General features: G+C 35.1%; 6 protein-coding genes and 1 long non-coding RNA gene across 8 annotated transcripts; 6 read left to right on the top strand and 1 right to left on the bottom strand.

Annotated features, from left to right (window-relative positions):
- The first annotated feature begins 1,574 nt into the window (after nucleotides 1–1,574).
- Nucleotides 1,575–2,191, top strand: LOC119982852 (basic form of pathogenesis-related protein 1-like). The gene has a single exon (XM_038826437.1). The coding sequence runs from the start codon at nucleotides 1,653–1,655 to the stop codon at nucleotides 2,130–2,132; it is 480 nt and encodes a 159-aa protein (XP_038682365.1). The 5' UTR covers nucleotides 1,575–1,652; the 3' UTR covers nucleotides 2,133–2,191.
- Nucleotides 2,192–4,021: 1,830 nt separating this feature from the next.
- Nucleotides 4,022–4,725, top strand: LOC119981938 (basic form of pathogenesis-related protein 1-like). The gene is made up of 2 exons (XM_038825076.1): nucleotides 4,022–4,025; nucleotides 4,144–4,725. Exons 1-2 carry the CDS (start codon nucleotides 4,022–4,024, stop codon nucleotides 4,620–4,622), a joined length of 483 nt encoding a protein of 160 aa, XP_038681004.1. The 3' UTR covers nucleotides 4,623–4,725.
- A 425-nt stretch (nucleotides 4,726–5,150) lies between these two features.
- Nucleotides 5,151–5,801, top strand: LOC119982920. Its single transcript, XR_005464530.1, has 2 exons — nucleotides 5,151–5,436; nucleotides 5,622–5,801. It is a non-coding gene; the product is annotated as an uncharacterized LOC119982920 (long non-coding RNA).
- Nucleotides 5,802–7,316: 1,515 nt separating this feature from the next.
- LOC119983001 (pathogenesis-related protein 1-like) lies at nucleotides 7,317–7,956 on the top strand. Its single transcript, XM_038826637.1, has one exon. It carries the CDS (start codon nucleotides 7,339–7,341, stop codon nucleotides 7,861–7,863), a length of 525 nt encoding a protein of 174 aa, XP_038682565.1. The 5' UTR covers nucleotides 7,317–7,338; the 3' UTR covers nucleotides 7,864–7,956.
- Nucleotides 7,957–10,184: 2,228 nt separating this feature from the next.
- Nucleotides 10,185–10,553, top strand: LOC119981937 (pathogenesis-related leaf protein 6-like; the record flags this gene model as incomplete). Its single annotated transcript, XM_038825075.1, has 1 exon — nucleotides 10,185–10,553. A coding segment is annotated over one exon (369 nt), but the record flags the coding sequence as incomplete, so codon positions are not given.
- A 2,865-nt stretch (nucleotides 10,554–13,418) lies between these two features.
- On the bottom strand, nucleotides 13,419–14,962 carry LOC119982970 (probable xyloglucan endotransglucosylase/hydrolase protein 10). The gene is made up of 4 exons (XM_038826593.1): nucleotides 14,739–14,962; nucleotides 14,541–14,641; nucleotides 14,241–14,434; nucleotides 13,419–13,958 (listed from the first exon to the last, which is right to left on the bottom strand). Exons 1-4 carry the CDS (start codon nucleotides 14,926–14,928, stop codon nucleotides 13,556–13,558), a joined length of 888 nt encoding a protein of 295 aa, XP_038682521.1. The 5' UTR covers nucleotides 14,929–14,962; the 3' UTR covers nucleotides 13,419–13,555.
- Nucleotides 14,963–19,780: 4,818 nt separating this feature from the next.
- LOC119982894 (cilia- and flagella-associated protein 251-like) lies at nucleotides 19,781–23,837 on the top strand. Of its 2 annotated transcripts, XM_038826488.1 has the most exons (3): nucleotides 19,781–19,956; nucleotides 20,340–20,421; nucleotides 21,858–23,837. In XM_038826488.1, the coding sequence occupies exon 3, from the start codon at nucleotides 21,894–21,896 to the stop codon at nucleotides 23,526–23,528; it is 1,635 nt and encodes a 544-aa protein (XP_038682416.1). In that variant the 5' UTR covers nucleotides 19,781–19,956; nucleotides 20,340–20,421; nucleotides 21,858–21,893; the 3' UTR covers nucleotides 23,529–23,837. The 2 variants fall into 2 exon arrangements, with proteins under 2 accessions (XP_038682416.1, XP_038682413.1); XM_038826485.1 differs by lacking the exon at nucleotides 20,340–20,421 and having other exon boundaries at nucleotides 19,782–19,956.
- The last annotated feature ends 1,242 nt before the right edge of the window (nucleotides 23,838–25,079 follow it).

Here is a 25,079-nt window from a genome sequence, read left to right as displayed (position 1 = left end):
CATTGGCAATCTCAAATAACAAAAAAAATCAAAGCACTGTTCCAAACCAAAGAAGTTCATGAAATTAAAAACAAACCCCTTTAGTAACAATAACAAATTAAAACAAAGTACCAAACCAAAGTCCATAAAATTCAAACATCGATCCTAATAACCACTTCATAATTGATATTGAATGTAAGTGGCCGGCACAACACAAATTCGATCGGTGTTCATGTGTAATAAATCCAATTGGTAGAATGGCGGGTACCCGGTTCAATCCGATTTTTTAAGACACTACTCAAAGGATAGTGACTATGAATTCTCATACTACATAAAAGGGAAAAAAGAAAAAGAAAGAGAAGGAAATATGTCATGGAGTCTCATACTAAACTGTTCTCCATAACCTCTTTGTAAACAGGTGAAGATCATCATTGAGAGGAGGAGATGTTATCACCGATAGCTACTACTTTGCGAGTGTGCGACAAGATAGATCCATGCATGCTACATTTGTTAAAAAAAAGTTGATTTTACTAAACTTTTCTCACCGGATAGGGGGCCATGATTGAAGAAGTCAAACGACATTGGCAATAATCTTAAAAACTCACATGCATGCATGGTGAATAGCCAAAAAGGTGGAGAAAAGGTCCAAACAAGTTGCTTAATTGTTGACGTTATTACCAATTCCAGGATCAAATCACGGAGCAAAAAAAGTTACATCATCAACATATATACCCCATTTTAGAGGCGTTAATTCTGGTCTAAATTGTCATGTACGTGATAGTCGATCTTTCACCAATCACCATAATATATATTTTTAGTTACAAAGCAATAACAATGTCTTAGTCGATCTGAAATACTGTGTCTCCGTGATAAACTGCGTCCATTTGGTCAATACAGTAAATGGGAATTTAGATAACCATTTGGGTGACAGTCTAGTTGATGAATCTCTCTAGAGTCAAACCATATAGACTCGTGAGATCTTGAGTTTTATTCTCACTAGAAGCAATGACTTGTGGCCATATGCTGGGCTTTGGACCAACTTACCCTGACATCAGGTGGGAAACTTCTGTGCGCGGGGATTTGACAGCCCGATTGTAGGCCTATATCGGATGTCCAAAGGTCAAGCTTGTATTGTGTCGTTCTCGGTTAGAAAATTGATAATTTTTTTCGTAATTGAGAGTGGCACCGTAAAAGCTTGGCTATTGGACATTCGATATGAGCTTAAACTCAGACCGTCAGATCTGCACGCACAGAAATTTCTCACCTGACGACAGGATAAGTTAGTCAAAGTCCAATACATGATACAAGAGTATTTGCTCCAAATGAGAATCGAACTCAGTACAAGAGACCATAAGATATGATTTGACTATAAAGAGATTAACCACTAACTATCACTCAAGTGCTTTCTTTCTTTCTTGTTTGCTTGCTTTAAAAAGTTTCGGTTACTAATCAATCACATGCAGGAATATATGCATTTTTATTCTTATCTATCACTAATAACTATTTATTGTCAATATATAGTAAGAAATATATATAGAGCATTTTTTATTAGCAGACTCCCTTGCTTTTCCTATATAAATACACATATATACCATCAACCATACACCCCACTTGTACTAAAGTCCTTGAAACCATTTCTCTTCCACCGTTAATCCTTTGCATAGACATTGAAAATGTTGTTGCTCAAGTTTTTAGTCATCTCATTCACAGTTCAAACCCTAATTATCCAAACCTGTCTTGCCCAAAACACCCCACAAGACTTTGTCAATGCACACAACGCCGTCCGGGCTCAAGTTGGGGTCGGTCCGATCACTTGGAATGACACCGTAGCGGGATACGCGAAACATTATGCGAATCAAAAGATAATAAATTGCGAGATGGAGCATTCCTACGGGCCTTACGGAGAGAACCTCGCGGAGGGTTACGGAAGGCTTGATGGTGTTGATGCTGTAAAAATGTGGGTTAGTGAGAAGCCTAACTATGACTATCGTTCTAATTCATGTGTCGGTGATGAGTGCCTGCATTACACTCAGGTTGTGTGGCGCAATTCGGTTCATTTGGGGTGTGCTAGGGTTCAGTGCAGGAATGGTTGGTGGTTTGTCACTTGTAACTATGATCCTGTGGGGAATATTGAGGGTGAAAGACCTTATTGAGTGTTAAATGAATATGGTTTTTTTCGTTAATGATATTAATATATTATAATATTGTGGAAGAACTTTCATCATTCAATATGCAAATAAATATTGATTCAGATTATGGATAATAATAGAAAAACAAAATTAATTTTGGCATGAACAAATCAAATTAACACATTCATTGTCTCTTGCAGTGTTTTAAATACTAGACTATTCAAAGTAAGACATACCAAGTATCGATTTATTGGATCTCGCATAACCGAACCCCCAAGTGTGGGGTATATAAGTAAAGGTCCAGCCCCTCTCACACAAGTAACGTGTTTTCTTGGTTTAAGTATTTTGGAGACTGTCTAATAAAACAAATTCATAGGGGCCTTTGGCCCAGCGGACAATAGTACTTTGATATGATTGGGTTGGATTTTGCTAACATGAAGTTGATCATTATTAGGACTTGATCATCAACTAGTGCATGTGGTGATTGTTGAAACGTCAACCTTGATATTGGGAGTGGATGGTGGGTTAGACAAAAATCTCAGACCGTCCACATAATTTAAAGTGATGGGCTAAGAAAAGTAATCTTGAGTAAGTAGCTAGTCATGTGTTCTTTGAAAAAGAAAAAGAAAAAGAAAAAGAAAAAGAAAAAGAAAAAGAAAAAGAAAAAGAAAAAGAAAAGAAAAGTGAGAGAAGATATGAAGCAAAACTATAGATAGACTAAGAAACTTAATTAGTGAAGGAACTTTCTTTGGAATATTTATTCATAAAACCCTCAAATAAAAGCAAAACTAAGACAGACCAAAAGTGTTTTAAGCTGCCCTAGCCTTGACGTAACACACAAAATTGTTCTATCTTTATCAAAATTAAAATCATTGTACAACATATATAAGAAAATCATTGTACAACCTAAGGAAATAGACTATTCAAAGTAAGACATAACAAGTGTTTTAAGCAGCCGTAGACTTGAGGTAACACACAGCTATCAAAATCAAAATCAAAATCATTGTACAACCTCTAAGAAAATTTATCAACTTGCACATGCAATACATGGAATAACATCTTTCTATCTCCATTATGTGTCTTTATTCTAATTAACTTAGTTTTTTCTTCTTCTTCTTTTTTCTATCGAAAAACCAATAATCATTACTTTTTGGCGTGCGCATTGGATAAACCCATGCATGAGATGACACTATAACCACGTTTCTGATCAGGTAAATACATGAAAATGTAATTTGAACTCTTCGGGTAAGAATCGAACCTAGAATCTTTAAATAGGACAAATTATGTACTAATTGTTAGATTATGAACTAAAATCATTGTACAACCTAAGGAAATAGACTATTCAAAGGAAGACATAACAAGTGTTTTAAGCAGCCGTAGACTTGAGGTAACACACATCATTGCTATCTTTATCAAAATCAAAATCATTGTACAACCTCTAAGAAAATATATCAACTTGCACATGCAATACATGGAATAATATCTTTCTATCTCTATTATGTGTCTTTATTCTAATTAACTTAGTTTTTTTTTCCCCTCTTTTTCTATAGAAAAACCAATAATCACTACTTTTTGGCGTGCGCATTGGATAAACCCATACATGAGACGATACTATGACCCGCAAATTAACCACGTTTCTGATCAGGTAAATACATGAAAATGTAATTTGAACCCTTCGGGTAAGAATCGAACCTAAAATCTTCAAATAGGACAAATTCTCTACTAATTGTTAGATTATGAACTAATCCCTCAATAATATTTGGATTTAATAAAGAATATATTTTAACTAAAAAAATGATAAATTTGAAGGTTGTTTGGTTTAGAAAATATTTTGATATATTGCAATTATAGATTCATCCTTACCCTAGAAGATAATTTTCCCGGAAAGAAAAACTGAGGTGGCTTTTTGAATTATGCGTGTAGTACATGGCTTCGAAAATTCTACTTTGAGCTTTGAAAATCCCACATTGTAACCCTATAAATACCCTTCTAATTGTCTTATAATTTCATCAAAAACTATCAAAATCAAGATGAGTTTCTCCAAGATATCTCTCTCTCCTCTCTTTCATTCTCTTGTCCCTAATTGTTTACCCTTCTCATGCCCAAAACTCTCCACAAGACTATGTCAATACACACAATGCTGCTCGATCGCAAGTGCGTGTCCCAAACATTGCATGGGACAACAACTTACAATCTTATGCACAAAGCTATGTCAATTCAAGGCTTGGTGATTGCAATCTTGTGCACTCCAATGGACCGTACGGAGAGAACCTCGCCAAGGGCAGTGGCGAGTTCACCGGAGCAGCAGCGGTGGATTTGTGGGTTAAGGAGAAGCCTAACTATGACTACAACTCTAACTCTTGTGTGGGTGGAGAGTGCTTGCATTACACTCAAGTGGTTTGGCGGAACTCGGCTCGAGTAGGGTGCGCTAGGGCTCGGTGCAACAATGGGTGGTGGTTTTTTTTTTGCAACTATGGTCCTCCGGCGAACTATAGAAACCAGCGTCTCTACTAATGAATGAAGATCACAAGCAACTATATATATGATATATCATGAAATAAAGCTATATGTTTATGAACTTTGGATTGAAACTCAAATAAAAAATATTACTGAATAAGTTTTGTGTTGTTTTGACTTTTGATGGTATTTATATTTGAGATCATGGTATTTAATGTTTTGTTTTGATTTATCTATCAACCCCTTTCTTGACTAAGAAATCTACCACACCATTTCCTCTCTCCAAATATGAACGAAATCCACTTAGTGAGATTAGTGATTGCATTACAATCATGGCCCATAGACCATGGATTGGAGGAATCCTTTTCGGTAGGTGTCAGTACAATCGACTTGTAAAATGATTCTAATCCAATTATCTTTGAATAAAAAGTTTTTAAATCCATACATACCAACATTTTTTTTTGCAATACATACCAACATGTTAAAATTAATGGCTCAAATACCTTTTTGTCCCTTAACTACATAAGTTGTTTCATTTTCATCCTCAATCTCATCCCTCAATTATTAGAAAGTATCTCGTTCGTTCCTAAAGTCATATTAAGTTGAGTAAGACTATTTGCACCTCACGAGATATTAAGGACAACCCATTTTCTCGTCAAAAAGCTTACTCTCAAAACACCCCAGAATCCTTATCATTTTTCAGTCTCAACTATGTTTAACTTCCCTGAAGCCCTAGATACCCAATTTGGTGAGCAAGTGCCGCCAACTATGTTTCTTCTTCCCTGAAGATCTTGCAACTGTATCTTCCATCTTCGTCAGTTTCTTGGTTCTCCCTACCACCAATCTCTCTCCTTTCTTCTCCTTCTCCTTTGTAAGCATTCTCTCCTTTGGGCTCTTTGAGGGTGATCTGGGTATCTCTGTTTTGAAGATGTCATTTCGATTAAGCTTTCTTTAGCACGATCTTTTTTGTTCAATGATCTGGGTATCTCTATCTCTGCTCTTTGGTGCTTTTTCCCTCTTTTGTTATTTGATGACAAAGTTATTACTTGTTGAAAGGATGGCTCTTTCTGGAGTTCATGAAGATAGAGGAAAGTTGAGGATTTATGAGAGTTCGGATGAGCTTGGAACTGATTTGGAATTTCAATTTTGGTGTTGCTGCTCCTAGGGAGTTCATGTGGCATGAAGAAGAAACCCTAGTTAGAGGAGGAAGAAGAGGGGTGCAGAGGTTTTTTTTTTTGTTTAAAAAAAAAACTGAAAATGGGGTGTAATATTGAATGTTATGTTTTTAATTGGGGTGTTGTAAAATTGATGTGTACTTAGTTATTTTTAGGGTGCAAATAATGTTAATCTATTAATTTAACTTACAATTAAAAGTTGTTACTAATAAGTCAAAACTCATATTAACCTTACAACATATTTTTCCACACGTCAAAGCGTGCAATTTGGTCAAGTAGATGGCTTACCTTATCTTAAAATCGGTCTACACAAGTTTGTCCATTTTTATGATTTTTTTTCCCTTTCTTCTAGTAGTTAATACTAAAAATATATTAAGTGATAGACATTGACTTAATTTGGCTTAATTCTCATTCTACATGAGAAGATAACATGTGTTGTGTTACCAAATCAATTTCTTCAACGTTGAACCATATATATGGGTATCCTCAAAAAATAATATTTTTACGTGGCATGATCACACATTGTGATTAGAGATTGGTTGAACTATTTATAAGACTTGGGGAAATTGAAAAAGTCATCAATTGAACTTATTCTTTGATATATCCTTAATTAATTAAGAAATACCTATCATTGTTAGGCCAACTAGTGATTACATGAGGCACTAATCAATAAGACCAACTAATGGATTGCAATGATATCATCTCTTTTGACTTTCTTTTGTTAAGTACTACATCGTTTCGACGTGGGAATTCATTCCTTATTTATAAGGCCTTACATACCAATAAGACTTTTTTTTAACCCAAGTGAGTTGGGTTTTGACCCATGGGCTTCGGCCTTTAGTAGCTAGGTTAAGAATGAACAAAGTCATACGAGTTCGATGTATCCTCGAGAACTGGACAACTTAAAGCGGATAATATTGTTGGTGTGTATGGAGGTGTACGTGGATTTACAATATCTTTTGTTGCATCCTTGAGAACCGAATAACTCAAAGCAGACAATATTGTTAGTGTGCGCAGGTGTGGATTTACAATATCTTTTGCATTCTTTTAATTTAGAATGTAAATCTAACTAATTTGGACACACATATGTCACCATTTTGGATTACTTACAGGGACAAAAAAGGTGAACGCCCAAAGAACAAATTTATTTTTTAGACATATGGACACGTTAATGTGTTAAGATAAATTAAAATGTCTCGTATCGAAAAGTTGAGGGAAAACAAATAACTTTATAAGTCAAGATCCAACACATTTCAATCGTAATGACTCTTTTAAAAACAAAATCGTACGGATATTGTAGGTCTAAATTGGACAATACCTCTTATATGGAAAAGATGTTTGGATTAGATTTTATGACAATCCGTGTGTTTCATTATCTCTTTGCTCTGTTTTTATTTTTGTTTCAACGTTGACTATCACAACAATAAATTTATCTTTGCGTGATAAGTAAAAACTTTGGGCTCACTCTACATAATGAATTAGCTCGCTTTAACCCTAATTCAACCCTAATATGCTTTTATACCATTCCACTACTATATATATATATATCATCAACATTTCCTCATCAAAAGTCCTACTATAAACACATTTGCAATAGAATGCAAAAACTCAAAATGGGTTCGCACAAAACTACTTCCATGTATAATTCCCTTCTCGTTTTCATGATGATGGCCTTACTAGCCCTACTTCTTGAACCCTCCCATGCCCAAAATACACCACAAGACTATGCCAACACCCACAACACGGCTCGTAACCAAGTGGGTGTCTCCAACATGACATGGGACGATGCGATTGCCACATATGCACAAAATTACGCTGATTCCAGAATCGATGACTGCAATCTTGTGCACTCCAATGGAACTTACGGCGAGAACCTCGCAAAGGGAAGCAGCGGCACCTTCTCCGGTGTCGATGCCGTGAATTTGTGGGTGGCGGAGAAAGCTTACTATAACTACACTTCTAATTCTTGTGCTGTAGGGCAGCAGTGTGGTCATTACACTCAAGTGGTTTGGCGCAACTCGGTTCGACTTGGGTGCGCGAGGGTTCGTTGCAACAATGGGTGGTGGTTCGTTACTTGCAACTATGATCCACCGGGCAATTATGTTGGCCAACGCCCTTACTAGTTAATTAATTAACTAAATTGTCATAATAATCTCTTTCATGAGAATTGTTCTAATTCAAAGATAAATAAAACCAATAATAATTTCTTTATAGTATTAAGGGTGACTATCCAAAGCGTACTGTGTATTTATATATCTATCAGATTACCGTGTCTAGTGGTGTCCTAGTTTTTAATAATTGAACTAGGATAAGTTTCTGCTCGCGCTAAGAATAACAATAATTAATTAAAAAATATGTATCAATTACTCATTCCACACTCAACCGCGCTACGTATCCTTAATAAAATAATTCATAAGGGTCCATAATCTATGTGGTATGTTTACTAAGCAAGATGACATCACAGTTTTTTACTTTTTATTTCTTCAACGAAACTTCAAAATATTTTCTCTCTCAAAATTAATGTTACATTTCAAAAAAAAATTACATAATCGGATTCAGTATGTAACCTAAGCGTTCTTAATTATATTATTTTTGAAACAATGTATACAAAATTTCAACACTTAAAACAATATAATTACATACAGAAAAGTGTAATAAGAGACTGTATTAGTCAGAAATAATGTAATAAGAGACTGTGTTAATCTGAAACAATGTAATAAGAGACTGTGTTAAAACAATGTAATTGCCACATGATTATGTATGAAAAACCTTTGATATATATCATTTCCGTTCCACAATTACATATGTATTCGGAGAGCCACTTCTATTGGTCCTTAATTGATAAAACTGTTGAATAAATCAAAGATTTACAGTACCTACATGAAAGGGTTGACTATTTTTTTTTGAAAGGAATCTGTTTATTATTAAGAACCAACTGACAGAGAGTTTGTCATTACAACTTCGTTGAGCCAAAGGGGCCCAAAAGATGACCTCCAAACACATGAGATAGTACATGAAAGAGCAAAATGCGTAATACAGTGAGCTACTCTGTTAGTAGAGCGAGGGCAATACATAAATTTGAGGTTTGCAATAGATTCGCCTGCTAATTGAATATCATGAACTAGATTACCGACTTCATTCCGACCTAGCTCGCTCGAAAGGATCTTAACCACAGCCCCACGTGAGTTACATTGGATTGTCACAACTCCATCATGTTGGCAACCAGCCACTAGCCGAATTCCTGTGCGGACTGCTACTAATTCTGCGCATTCAACAGGACAGATTAGTGTTTTAATTAAGCAGCCCCAGCCTTTACGTAACACAGACAAGTTGTATCTTTATCAAAATTAAAATCATACTACAACCTACTATAATATCAACTTACATGCAATATATGGAATAATATTGTTATATATATAACACATATGTTCCATATGATGCACATAAAATCCCACGCGTACAACTCAGTGGCTGAGATAACTGAGATATCAATTGCTGAAGTCCATTTTTATCATAAATGTCTTTAAAAAAATTTATATCTGTAGTCGAATAATTTCATACGTAACTTTAATGGTTGTTTTTTTGTATTTTCTGTCTTTCCTCATAATAAAATTCTCACAGATTTATCAAAAAAAAAAATTAGACTATTTAGATGTATCGGGATATATCTATTGAATCCATGTAATAACCCATAAATAATCTATGTCAAACAAGTAAGCCCACGTAAAATCTATGTATAGATCCGTTTTTGAATAGGATTGAAATATGATGGTGTTAGAATTCTATCTCACATCGGTTTGGTAAAGTCAAACGGTGAGATTTATAGGAATGGCTCAACTACAATAGATGAAAAATAATATTTTTATTTCTAATTTTAAAATTCCTAATATTAACTAGTATTATATTAAATTAGTATAGTTGCTCAAATAAGATTATATTAGACATAGACATTATGTAAATTTGTAGGTTATATTTCTCTACTTAGCTCTCTCTTTTCTTTTTAATTAATAAAAGCATATGTAAATTTGAACATGCAAAGCCAACTAATTTTTTTTCCATTCCTTCAAGTGAACAGAAAGTGAATGTCTACAAATTTTTTTCTTGGTTTGCTTCACTTGGAGGAAATTAAGCAAGTACAATGAACTCAAACTAATCACACGGCCAAGCCCACTTAATAAAGTCATGGTCAAACTTAATTTGTGATGACTCTACTAATTGAGATCTCTTCAAAACCACTTTAATTCCAATGTACTTTTATCATGAGACTTCCAATCAATTATAAATATATATATATAAATATGTATGTATGTATGTATATGTATGCACAACACTACTTCCTCATCAATCATCAATATCACTATTTTTGCATCTTAACATCAAAAAACCAAAATGGGTTTGTATAAAACCTTCATGGCTTCCATTTGTGTCATCATCATAACCCTAACAACTTGGTGTACGCAATCTTGCATGGGACAACGCGGTGGCTGCTTACGCCCAAAGCTACGCCAATTCAAGAATCGGAGACTGCAACCTTGAACATTCCACCGGAGACTACGGTGAGAACCTCGCCAAGGGCGCCAGCAGCGCCTTCACAGGAGTCGCGGCGGTGAATTTGTGGACGGTAGAAAAGCCTTACTATAACTACACTTCTAACTCTTGTGTTGGTGGAAATGAGTGTTTGCACTACACTCAAGTGGTTTGGCGCAGCTCGGTCCGGCTAGGGTGCGCTAGGGTTCAGTGCAAAAATGGGTGGTGGTTCGTTGCTTGCAACTATGATCCACCAGGGAACTACATTGACATAAGGCCCTACTAATGGAGCCACCAACACAGATTCATCGCTCTAATAAGCTTGTACTACCTTGTAAACGGCATACACAAAATAAAACACAGAATAAAAACTACAGTTGTACTTTTTATTTATGATTGTAATTAAATCAATAAATAATAGTATTTATTTAGTGGAAATACAAAGATCGGCCACATCTTGACCAAAAATTAAAATTACACTATGCCTCCGTTTGGTAGAGCTTATTTGCTGTCAAAATAAGTTAGCTTATAAGCTATAAAAAATAACTAGATGATAAGTTATAAAATAAGCTCTCCGAAGCTTGGTAAAACTAATAACTGACCCTAGCTTATGAGTTGTGAAAAAAAAAATTACGTTTAGTTAAAAGATAAAATAAAAATTAAACAAAAATATTAGAGCTATATAAATCGTTATAGTTTGTTATTTTATGATTTTTTATTTTTGGTAAATTTTTTTATTTGTATTTATAAATATTTATTATTAAATTTAATTTTAAGTTCAAATTTATATATTACAAGATATTTTTATACAAATAAAATTGAAATTTATAAATTACAAAATATTTTTATATAAATAAAATTGAAATTAATATTTATAAAAAGTTAATGAAAGAAAAGAAGAAACAAGGAAAACGAGAAGAAAAAGAAGCTCTAAAATAAGTTTCTACTTGAAATTTATTTTTTGAGTGTTTTGGATCTTATAAACTAGTGTTTCTAGGGGTTAAGGTGGTTTGGTATAGCATCTCCCACGAACTTATAAGCTCCACAATAAATTGTACCAAACAGGCTCTAGAATTAATTTGTCAGAAGTCCACACCCCTCATACAATCAATTATATTGTCTGTTTTGGATTTATCGGTTCTCATAAATACATCGGATCTATACTATTTTGTTTCTTCCGAGACCGTCTCACTTAATAGTACTTAAGCCTAATGAAAAATATCTAATTAGTTGTTTGAAAGTGGGCTTGATCTTATATATCCATCGGAAGAGACAAGTCTTACTGATGTAATATTTTTTTAACTCATAACATAATTCGATCAAAGTAAAGCAATAAAGTAAGGAGAACACAAGGAAACTGGAAACCCATTAAGAGTTATGAACCAACTTAACCTCTATATGAACCTAATTTTTCATTGATTATATAAAAATTAAAGTGAAAAACTATAGTATCATTGAATGCATAAAGATCACGTATTTACAAGAAAAACATAACCACCACACGTTGAATCTACGAATCCAGATTCCAGACATTCACATGCAAAAATAAAAAATAAAAAATTCTTAAAGTATTAAACATGGCAAAACAGAGCAAAACCAAATGACATTATGGTTTTTGAGCTGGGATTTGGGTCTCTCGGCTTTGGATCTGTGGGCTTATGGCTGTTGGGCTTCTCTTCATAATATCAATGGCTTATGATATTATTATACATAAAAAAAATTTAAGGGCCCAAGGGTCCCCACTTCTCTAGCCCCTGGTTGTTTTCACCTGCAGTTTTCATTTGATATCCATTGAAGAATTTGTAACTTTGATTTTAAAGAGATTCATTTTCTTGAAATAGCTAGAAACAAACATTTCATGAGTTACTAAGTCTAGCAATCATTATCCTTTGACCCCCGCAGGATAACCTAAGAATATGCAGGGTCTGGCTCTTGGATCAAAATTTTTTTGATCCTTGATTTATGTGATTTTTGTGGAATATCAGTTGACAATGGACCCTCTTTGGGAGCCAGTTAACGTGGGACGGCTACGGGTTGGAAACGTTTTGTCTCCGAAAATATATTAACCTAGTATACTAACATTGTGAAATTCGATATCGGGTGAATGAGATTGTTCAAAAAAGTACCCCACATTGTTGGAAGAATGGTGATTTTGGTTATGTCAATGATTCAAATCTACTTGACGGATGATTCAACCGGTTTTCCTACTAGCTAGATCAAGTATGTTCTGTCAATGGATCCACATCTTAGTTCTTCTATATTTTCTCTACTTAGCAAGTTGATTTTCTCAAGTCTACCTACGATATATTTTTTATTTTTAGTTTTCCCAGCAGCTGTTGGTTAGAGTTTCTCTTTGATATATTCATTGAATTTATGTTTGGATTAGGTTATACCTTCCTTGGACAACCACATTACCTCTTTACGAATTAACCTATCTAAAAGGTAATGGAAGAAATTCGAGACAAAATTTAAGAGGTTTCCTACAATATGCCTTCATTCCTGGGACTACTTGAATATATTATTACCAGTCAATATTGAAAAAGCATACACCTGAGCCACTAGTTGAAGTGGTAAAGATGACGTGTATTCAATGGCGTACCTGAGTTTACAGGGGCCCTGGGCGAACTCTAAAAGGGGGCCCCTAAATTTTTTTTTCGTGATTGTCATATAGTTCTTAAAAGTGTAACTCTAAAAATATATTACTTAAATATGACTCTTCTAACATTTTGAAAGGCAACATCATTAATTACGTTAGTATATATAATTAACCTTTTCCGTCAAATCACTTTGATGTTTTCGATTTTTTTATGGGGGAGATTCTTGAGAATGATGGGATACGATTTAGAGAATGAGGCTTTTGATTTTTTTTTTTATTTCTTAAATGGGTTGGGACTGGTCTAATGTCTAAGTCTTTAAGACTCTAAAATTGTATTTCTAATTGGGTTGGACCCCTTCTTTTTGTTAGTTTGTTTAAATTCTCAATTCTTTTTCTTTATGGGCTTCATAAATAATGTTTATGGGCTTTAAAATAAGTTGGGGCTAGTTTTAAAATAAACTATCATAACTAAAAAAATTTAAATTTTGGGGGCCCTGGGCAACGGTCCAGCTCGCCCAGGCCCAGGGCCGCCCCTGTGTGTATTACTCTGGTGACCAAGGTTCAAATCTCCTTCCCCGTTTCAAATATTAAAAAAGCATTACATAATTATTACTAAGTAATGAAACATTACTGAATTAAAATTCTCCAAATAGCTAAAAAATTACAACATATATAAAAGTCCTCCTATTTGATCAATACTTAGGAAGGAAACACTCCTTTGGAAGGCTATTATTGAATCTCTGATTATCTGTACAATAATCATAAACCATGTGGTATCTCCTGACCCATCTGAACCACCTCCTCTGTTTATCTGTTAGAGATCTCATTCTCTCTTGGTTCCACCAATTTGTAGGGCTCCCTGCCCTACAAAACCTTGGGTTTCCTTTCCAAACACAAGCATCAATCTTGTGATTCTGGAATGAGGCTATGAATGGCCCCTTTGACCAGTCAATCTTGTCGCGGCCCCCTCGAGTCGCCCAGCTGTCGCCGTTCCATAGGCTCGCCTTTAGACTCATTGGCTGCCACCTTGGATATGCCACTCCCTTGTCAGCATGGTTTCTGTATACCCTAATTGGTACCCAATCCACCATAAATCTACAAAAACAACAAGAAGAATTTCATCACTACTCATAGTCACATCTTAATTAGTTACGAGAATTAAGGAGCAAGAACTGATCTAGTGATAGTCTCTTCTTTATCCTCACATCGCGGAGAGACTGTTTTGGTGAGCCACAATTATAAATATAATAAATAACAAGTTTAGAGTTGACCCAGTTGTTCGATGGACATGTTGGTGTGGGAAATTCTCGGTTACTGAAAAAAACTATAATAAATGACACAAAAGTCATTGAATAGATCTTGAAAATAACTGCATACACAATTTGATGAAGGTTCCACAGGATGGAATAGGTATGGAAGTCCTTTGTTGGATCAAACCAGAAATAGATCCTCTCTTCTCGGTTATCGAATCCGTCAGCATAAACATTTGTTTGAAGGATATAAGGTTGTCCTGTAACATTGCCAAGGAATTCAAAGTCGATTTCATCTCGATTAGGCGAATCCGATGTCATCTGCATTGCCAAAACCAAAATCAATTACATGAACTGCAGGATCTGCATTGCCAAAACATATAAGAGATTGGAGCAGAACATATATGAATATTAATTTGTTACTTACATAAAACCCCAAAACTGTGCCTGCTGAATGACCTGGAACTAGTTTAATCTGCATGTCTATTTGTCCGAATAAGAACATCTGGTCTGAAGCAAAACCAGATCCTGTGTAACAAATTCCCAGATAGCACTAATCAGAAACATTAATGAACACTTTTTTTTCTTCAATTTCATTTTTTTTTTTGGGTATTTTGATGCATACCAGATTCTTGATCTAGCTTCAAGCTTCTTGTCGTGCCGTTTGCAGAAGTATTTACATGGTTAGGAGACCATGTCACAAAGAAATCCTTATTGAAATCCCCTGTTGAGACAACAGAAGCTATTGAAATATTCAGCAAATTCAGCCCAAGAACCGCAACGAAGACGACGACGACGTTTAGACAATTTGTCATGTTTTTTTGTTGAGTGCAAGAAAGAAATGAGAAGAGAAGAGGGTATATATAGGTATTGCATGGCATGGTTAGATAAAAATGTGAATAGAAGGCAAGGCTTTTTGTTTAGACAAGGAAAAAAAAGAATATCTTTAGAAAGAAGCAAAGGAGTGTCTTGATTGATTAAGATATAGTTATCACATATATAAATATAGTTTTCATATTTAAGTTGGTGCATTAATTATGATTTATTATATTTATGTGGGTCAGTCAACCTTAAATATGAGGGCAAAGACTAAATAAAGAAGAAATGGGAGTTACCACAATACTAGGGCATATATATCTGGTCATATATATATACACACACACACATATACACATATACATATATATATATATATGACTCCATTTTCACGCCATATATGTCTGGTCATAATCTTGCATATAATTTACACATAATGAAATAAATTTGCAGGGAATGTATAATACAATTCGCTTTCACAATTTATTCTTGTGATGATATATAATATCTATACCTATATACCAATCTTTAGGCATACACATAGACTCTCAAACAAGAGCCTTTTTTGCTGTCAGGTTAGCAGAAAGTTTAGGAAAGTGAGATGCTGACTTGAGTGTATATATATACATATATAGCTTTTCTTTATTTAGGATAGCTTGGTCTTATAAATTTCCCTTTTGAAGGACTACATCAACTTATTCTTGGCTTCCTTTTTATAAAGTTAAGAGTATGGGTCCAGTTTAGGTTCAGAAAAAGTGCCCTAAATAACTAAAACTACAACTATAAGGCTATAAGCTAGGGTTTGTGAGGCTAAAAAGCAACCACTGTGACCAAGTATTTGATTTGTTCTACATTGTCTGGTCCCTGTTTTAACCATTTTTTTCCCTGGAAAAATTATGAGCGGATCATAGGGAAACAGAAAAAGAAAGATTAAAAACATTCAGCTTTTCTTTTCTTGGTAATAAAATGTAAGGGAATGGGCTGCCATATTAAAGGTGTGCTTGACAATTTTAATCTCATAGTTAGTCATAATTAAATATGGATGGTTGGAATATGATAAGTTAGTTGTTTTAGTGCCTGATTGATGTCAATCATGGTGATGATTGTTACTTACAAAGGCAATAGGAGTATCTTGGACACCAAGTTAATCAAAGGACTTTGAAGAGAACAGAAGAATACTTTTATTCTCTGTGTATGAGAAGGTAGTTCTTGTCTGTCTATGATCCACTTAATTAGTTAGGAATACTTTGTCATTAAGAAGCAAGAAAGTAGAGCAAAGTGAGGAAACTGTACCTTTAATCCAACTTCAAATGATTACCTATAAAATTCATATGTTAAAAGTTTAGTTTCAAGTATTCACAAAATTAGGATCACACCATATTTAGAATAGTAATAGAGAAATGATAACATACTACCCATTATGGTACCTATCACCCATCTAGGGACTCACCAGTGGACAACATTAGGGTCAAAGTTTCAAAGATCCGAATAAGGGTTTATACTGTCTTGTTCAAGCTCCAAACTTTAATATTGATAGTCTTCCCATAAGTAGGGATGAAAGTGGGCCAGACCACCCGTGAGCAGCCCTTTTCAAGCCTAGTTCGAGCTTGGCTCATATGATAAAAGGGTTGAGCTTGAGCCTATTTTTAAACTCGTTTAACATAACAGACCAAGCACAAATTTGAAGAAGCACGGCTCGAAGACCCTAGGGCCTACATATACATTATACATATAACATATACATCAAAAGCACAAGCCACTTAAAAAGTCTAATACTCCAATAGTCCAACTATTTTTGTTTTGTGGGCGTCATCAAGATAAATATCGTCTTTCATCAATTTTCTTTCATAGTTTCATTGAAGATTTTGACACTGGTCCAACTTGAATGATGAGAGCCCAATCCAGCAAGATTGATGAAGGGTCGATCTAAAGCAAATAGGGCATAGAAGAACACTCTCGAATAATTGCAATTGCAGAGCAGTCTAGAGCAATTGCAATCGCAAGAGGAACGACTGACAACCATCAGAGGAGGAATTATAGCACCATTGAACATCGAAGCACCAAGCTCAGTTTATCATCCTATGGTATTCATAGTCCAATTGATTAGTAAAATGGCCATGCTCTTTTGATTTTAGTTTTCGTTCGATTTCTCAACAACCAAACAAAGAACGGAAGATGAGAATGATATACGTACCTGAGAAGCCTGACCTAGCTCATCTAGTTGAGCTAGAGTACAAAGATCCCTACTGTTCTTGCAAAGGTCTCCGAGCGAACCATGCCTATGAAGTGCAAACCCTCTAGCTTTCCAATAGAAGTCTTCATTTGCTTTCTCTTTGTTCTTTCCTTTTCTTATAGAGAAAAATTGAAATTCCTCTTCATTTATGGCATCTTTGCGAATTCAATTTGATTAGACAAAAAAGAATCAAGAACAATCAATAGACGGAATATAAATGCTTTACTAATAAATGAAGTTACGAGTCGGGCTCAACGGGTACGGCTCAAGCTTTGGACTTCTCACAAGTCAAGTCTGTGCTTGGATTTTTTGGGCCCTATTGAGCTTGAGTTTACTAAGAAAGTAACGAGCCAAGTCTAGGGTCTATTGATGTATCGCTCAGCTCGGGCGCGCTTTCATTCCTATCGATGAATGGCAAAAGCTCGATGTGTATGATCAGCTAAGCCAACATCAAATAACTTTGTTGAAATACCATGTAAAATGAGTTTTGAACTCAAGAGTTATTTCTAATCAAATAACATGTTTATTTGATTGTGACTTGATTGATATATGTTGGTGCTCTTCTACTGAGTTGATTTCTAATCAAATCAAAAATGTATTATCACTTGTGCGGATTGGATTTTATGATGTGGTGATTCTATGTGTTAGAGCGTGGCATGACTTGCTATCAGTTCAAAGATTTTGATATGAAATTTGTGAACCAATATGACCCATCATCAAACAAATTATGTGTAGTTTGCGAATAAAAAACTACTGGTTTGATGGTGCCTTCCTAAAAATAACTTAAAATTTATCAAATGTCAAGTGAGAAAAGCAGTAGATAGAAGACAAATATCGGAATGAGAGTACTTCTATTAAACTGAATGAAAATAACACATCACTAAAATGTATTAGGATTTTCATTGAGAATACATCCCAAAATATATGAAAAGCATGCTTTACAAGTTACATCAACATAATAGCCGTGGAGGCTACAACCACAGAGGCTTGAAAGAAAATAAATCGGACTAAAAATAGTTGACCGGAGTCATGCTAAGTAAAGGATAAAATTAAGTTTATAGACGTGGAGTCTGTATTTGATGCGGGATAGTTGTAACTTCTGCTTCTTCTTCTTCATGATGGTCACCATCTCTTGGCTTCTAGGCTTTATCTTGTTATGTCGTGGTAGATCATGAAAAACTAGTTGTTGGCTTGCTCCTTAGGGTTACTAGACTAATTCCCCTATAACCTTATTGTCTTCAAAAGTTAGTGGATCAACAGTGATGGACCTAGATCGTCGTCTTCCTTCATGATGATTGTTGGAGTACTATGAATATGTAGCTCGTCCCATTCCATGGAAAGCTAGGCTCCATGCAGGTTATTGATGAATTGAGGCTGATGGTTATCATCCTTGGCTTCTCCATGTGGATGATCATGGGAATGTGTCTTGATTCTCAAAGCGTAAGGGTAAGTCAATTCCAGTATCTAGTTGACGTACAATAGCTGAAATCATGTTTGATACAAACTAGGAGCGTGATGGTGTCAAATTCCGTGATCTTCTGAACTTATTTAATCTCTCACATTTTATAACAAACCACATTTAAAAAGAAGAAAACGGCTTTGACAATGAATCTCTGAATTTTAGCTATTTCGATCAATTCTCCTCAGACATCCTGATTTTCTGTAATAGAATCCTGGATTTCAACTAAGATAAAATCACAATCCCTACAAAATGAACACGCGGTTGGCCATAAAATCTCATTGCTATTCGATGTGTCACTTGGCGTTTTGTTGAGAGTTTTCATTGGTGGACCTTATGCTACCATGTGTCATTAGGTGACTAGAGGTCACTTTTGATACAAAAATACCATAATAAAATTTCAATTATTATTAGTTAAATGGATACAAAATCTTTTTTTCCCTCCCATGTTTAATTTGTTAAGTTATTTAATACGTGTTTTGCATAGGGCGACCCAACAAGGAATCGTTGGTGGCAGATATGATGTTGACGAGTTAGGCTTTAGTTGAGGGGCCCTGCAGTAGATTTTCTATTGTAGGGTCGGCAATAGGCCAATTTTGGCCATCAAAATTTTTAAAAAATTGTATAAAAATTATAAATATAATGTTTATAGTGTTTAGATTAGCATTGAGCATTTTTTTTTGGAAAAAAAAATTAAATTTGTTGTCAAAAGATTGATACAAATATGAAGCATTTTCTATCGTTGGATCAACCACCTATTTTACTTATTCTTTTTCAATGAATTTAGTTTTTTCTTCCCTAAAAAAATACATGATGCTGATCTATACACTAAATATTTGCATCTACTATTATTTTAGAATTTATTAAAAATTAATTAAGCTCTAATTGAGCCTGTTGTTGGTCGTGCAGTAGATGACCTACGGTAGGGCCCCCAAATTCAGTTAGGCTTGAGGCCCAAGTAGCCAAGTCAGAAACCAATGGGCCGAGCCCCTTAGGGGCTACTGCAGGCGGCCCCTTAAGGTCCCCATGAATCCCACTTGCACAGACACCTCAAGTGGCCCCACAATTAAATTTTTAAAAAATAAATGAATTGAAGAATACAACAGAAGATATTTTACAGTATTATTTATTGGGCGGAGCTGTCCAGTAATTACCCTTTGGTCTTGATGGATCCCATCTTTGAAGACCACGACCACAACAACTGAAACAAATACAATACAGACAGACACCCTTTTACTCATCTCCCTAGAGTCTTTATCAATCCTCTTCAGTCTTTAACACCCAACTTTTCTTGTTTCTTTTCACTGCATTAACAAGCTTGGTTTGCCTCTTCAGGTACTCTTTTGTCATTGTTCTTCATACTTTGACTGATTAGCTTCTCATTTCCATTTCCTTTCATTTTTTCTTTTCTGGGTTGGTATGGATGAATCTTCTTCTTCTTCTTTCTCAGCTTACTTCACACACTTTGTGTGTGGGTCTTAGTGTACCTGATTATTTGTGTGACATGGATTGGGTTGGTCTTGGAACAAGAATTTCATCAAATATTCGCTTGCAATTTAGCGGTTCTTGTTGTTTGGTATGCGAACTGGGATACTAGGGTTTGTTGGGGGTTTGTTTCTATCAATTTTTATAATTAGGGTTATTCTTAGAATCTTAGTAATAATATGAGAAATTACTCCTAGATTTTCTGATGATATGATTGATTTCTTTTGAATTAGGAGGTGATGAATGTAAATTTGATGGAATGGAGCTGTTTGATTGTAGGAATTGTTGCTCTGAGACTCTCAACCAATTAGATCAGTAAGACCTAGTTCAGTAGCTATCAGAAACTATAAGGAGTTGTATATGATTGTAAAGTGCAAACACATTTGGTATCAATTTCCAACAATGTTATCCAGTTTTTTTTCCCCTGTATTTGTGGTTTTGAATTTTTTGGTGTTATTTAGCTGGAACATGCTCAAAATTTTGCATTTTCACCCTGTACTATAGTGAACATTTTCAGTGGCCTAACTCTGATGGGCTTTTTGATGTGTTATGTCATTTCAATGTCTTGGTGTGGGGAAGAAATGAAATACAATACAGACACCTATCTCCCTAGTATGGATGAATCTTCTTCATACTTCTCATTTCCATTTCCTTTCATTTTTTCTTTTGTGGGTTTCTTTGCTTCCCTTGTATGGATGAATCTTTTTCTTCTTCTTCTTCTTACTTATCACACTTTGTGTGTTTGTCATAGTTTATTTGGCTTGTTGCACCCCATCTTTTTAGCACCCGATTTTTTAATGAAACCTTTTCTTTTAAAGATGGTGACATGGATAGGTTGGTCTTGGAGCATAAATTTTATCAAATTTTCGTTTGCAATAATAGGGGTTTCTGTTGTTGGGTATGCCAACTGGGATTCTAGGGTTTGTTGGGGGTTTGTTTCTGTCAATTTTTATAATTAGGATTCCCATTAGGGTATTCTTAGTAATAATATGAGAAATTACTCCTAGATTTTCTGAGGATATGATTGATTTCTATGAATTAGGAGGTAATGATTGTATATTTGATGGAATGAAGCCGTTTAATTGTTGGAATTGTTGCTCTGAGATTATCAACTAATTAGATCAGTCAGACCTAGTTCAGTAGCTGCCAGAAACTAAGGAGTTGTATATGATTGCAAAGTGCAAACACATTTGGTATCAATTTTCAACAATATTATCCAGTTTTTTTTTTTTCCCCTGTATTTGTGGTTTCAAATTTTGCGGGCTTGTTTTAGCTGGAACATGATCAAAATTTTGCATTTTCAACCTGTACTATAGTGAACATTTCAATGGCCTAACTCTGGTGGGCTTTTTGACGTTTTATGCCATTTCAATGTCTGTTGGTGTGGGGAAGAAATTAGAGCTGGTTTTTCTGAATCATATCTTTTGAATTGGGCTTTTTTCAAACATGAGGAAGTTTTGTGATAGAAATTTGAGGAATTGTTTCAACCTGCTATTTCTAATTGATTTCCATGTAATAGATAATTGAGAGTCGCTCTGGCCAAAAATAAGTATATTGATAATATAGTTCTTTGAAATTTTAAGCATCAAAACCTAGATAAGTCAGGTGAACCCCTACTAGAAATATTTTTGAGATATCTAAAGGAGTTTTGATTGTAGTTAGCTTGTTTATTATTTTGAAGGAAGCATGCATAATGGTTTGTTCGGATTTATGATTTAATTATTTGTTTCTGACACTTGAGATACATTTAGGGAGAGATAAGGTTTGGGGATTTCAAGAAAACAATCATGTTGAAGCGGTCACCGAGTAGAACCCAAAGATCAAAAGGTGTCAAGGTAAAACGTGTTCTGCAGATTCTGTTGTTGCTTGGTGTCTGCTTTTGGTTGATCTACCAAATCAAGCATTCCCGTGATAAGAAGAAGGAATATGATGAAAAGGAATCAAAGGTTTCTGTCAGAACTCAAACCGATGTTGAGAATTTTAAACTAGGCAGGAAGGACCTTCCTCGTGAGGGAGTGACTAGGAGTGAGAAGCCTGATGAAGAGGAGGAAGAAGAAACCAGAGGAGACGATGAAGAAATGAAGCATGCAGAAGAAGGGCAAGAAGAGAACAAACATGAAGAAGATGATCAGGAGGAGGAAAACAAGCGTGAGGAACTAGAGCATGAAGAACAAAATACACATGAAGAGGATGAGCAAGAAGAGCTAGATAACAAAGGATTAGCATCAGAAGATGAGGGAAATGGAGGTGGAGATGATGAGATCGATGAACGTGATCAAGAGAAAATTAGAGAAACTGAGCACGATGATGAGTTTGTGGATGATGAAAAAGAAAGGGAAGATGGAGCTGATGAGGAGGGTGGAGGTAGGGAAGGTGAAGACAAAGAGGGTGACATGGAGAATGAGAATTCATCAGATGATCAGGACCTTGATGGAGGCAATCTGAATACTCATGAAGCCCGAGAGGAGCATTACAAGGCAGATGATGCTTCCAGTGCAGTGTCTCATGATACCCAGACTATGGGCAGCGACTCTCAGAAAGGAATTTTGGAAGTCCAAGCACAGAACTCAGAAAGGGAAGTTTTGCAACAAGAGAATCAATCCAATAACACGGTCAAAGATACGGAAGTTCATGAAAATAGCGGTTTAACACTGGGAGAAGGTGATAAAGCTGAAATAGGTACTTCTTTGGTTCTGGAATCTGGAGAAAGGAAGGGTAATGAGAGCAGTACAACTGAGAGAGGGGATAACTCGCTTTCAAATTTGACACTGATATCCCCATCCAATAATCAACTAGTGGTGGGAAATAACTCATTAGAAATGAGTACAGAAGCTAGCAAAAATTCAGGTTCTAGTATGGACGCTTCTGGTTTGTTTCTGCAAAATGTAACAGAGACAATGAACTCAACTCAGGCACAGAATGCAGCTAGTGACGATGCAACTCGTGATAATTCAACCATTGGAGGAGTTTCCAACTTGCAAACAGCTGAACTGGAACTGGCCAATAACTCTACCACCATTTCTGATAGCAACCAATCTGATTCGACTGTACCCACTGGTATTGAGAAAGCAGATGCAACTGCCTCCAACTCTAGTAATTCGGAAGCTAATGTGCTGGATGACATCATAAGGTCTGAAACAAAGGCTAAATCAGAGATCGGCTCTGGGTCTTTATCGACAACAAAAGAGGACCCTGATGCAAGTCAAAATGAGAAGTTGGATCCCAACAATGAACCAGGTCGAATTGATGGAGACTCTGGATCTTCTGCTGTAAATGGGACTGCAGATGCTATTCAACATGAGGCCTTTGATTCTTCTGATTCTTCGATTGCCCAAGATATTAAAGATGTACGCGTAGATTTGGACACGTTGCCAGATATTACTACTGGAGGAAATAACATTGAAGATGCTGCAGCAGAATGAGAATCCCGGAGGAAAATCCTAGCTGGGTTCTTAAGGGCGCAAAAGGTTTTTTTGATAGATACTTTGCCACTTTATTTTCCGACTGCTGCAGTAGGTAATTGAATGTTTTAGCAGGGAAAAGGTAGGCATGTTAATGAGTGTTAAATTTGTATTAGCTTATGTCAACTTTCCCATTATGTTCTTGTATGTATATTTTGTGTTTGACATAGTCTGCTTTTTATTTAGTTTTGTTCTATATTGGGTTAAGGCTCTTTTTATGGGTGCAAGAAACTAGTGAGATTTGGTATCAATAGCATGACATCTTAAATTTTTTTTTTTATGATATTGGCAAAAGGTAGTTTTTTATGGTGTGGTTTCATTTTCGTCTCTTAATTTTTTTTTCCCATTATTTAGTGTCATAATTATAGGAAAATACTCAGTTATTTCTAAAAAATTCCGGCCATTGAAAAATTCCATGTGGAATCTAACTTCGCTGCTGTCGTCCATGGTGGAGCTACATGCACATGGGACTAACAGTCCACGTGGCATGAGTTAAAATAAATAACCATAATCCCCCAATTTCTCTATTTTCAAGTAAATTGGACTAATTTAATTCGTGTTTGGGTCCGGGTAAATGTTTGGACTCGAGTATGGTTTTAAACTTGACAAAGGTTAAATCTAGGTCGAACAACTTTGGTTATCCGAACCGAACATAGTTTTGCGGCTCCTACTTGAGCTATGTGTTTCAGCTGACTTGTATTTTGTTTGTTACAGTCTCCTGCCATTTGAGCATAAAAATCAGCCTTAACACTAGTTCTACTCCATTTTTGTCATAGATTTCTGCCATAAAGGCATTTTCATTAGATAACACAGTCTAAGAAAAGTCAAATTGACAAATTAAGCCATACACAGGTTTCAACATGATTGGAGTACTACAAATGGAAACAAAAACTTTTGGAAATTATTTCCTTAAGTTATGTTTGGTTGCTCCTTTGACCAAGAAATGATAATGGGTATTACATCACTTTATTTCCATTTCTATGTTTGATTGGTTTTGGGAGCATTGTAATGGCATTCTCATGGGAATGATTATTCCCTTATTGGTGGTAATGACTATTCCCACCTCACCCCTTATGAATGGTCATTCCCATAGGAATGGAAATGGTAAACTATTACATTTTTACTATTATACCCTCATTAATTGTCATTCCATTCACATACCAAAAATAATATTATAATATTATATTTTAAAATCTAAAAATATATATAATAATATTTTAGATGTAAAATAATATAAATGCTCTAATCATATTATATTTTAAAATCTATATAATAATATTTTAAAAATAATATAATATAAATGTTTTAAGGGGAAATTAGGCAAAAGGAAATTATGAGACTTATATATTCTAAAAAGGACAAAGCGGGAAAATCATTACAAAAAAGTATATTTGTGTTAAGTTGATAAAAATATCTCTAAGATCCATCTTACAATCACGCGTTGATTCTTTTTCTTCCTTTTTTCTCTCTCTTCTTCTCTCTTCTTCCTCCTTCACGCCAACCACTAGAAAT

This window comes from Tripterygium wilfordii, chromosome 17 (assembly GCF_013401445.1).
Source record: "Tripterygium wilfordii isolate XIE 37 chromosome 17, ASM1340144v1, whole genome shotgun sequence".
Taxonomy (NCBI): domain Eukaryota; kingdom Viridiplantae; phylum Streptophyta; class Magnoliopsida; order Celastrales; family Celastraceae; genus Tripterygium; species Tripterygium wilfordii.
This window is presented reverse-complemented; position numbering and strand designations above follow the sequence as displayed.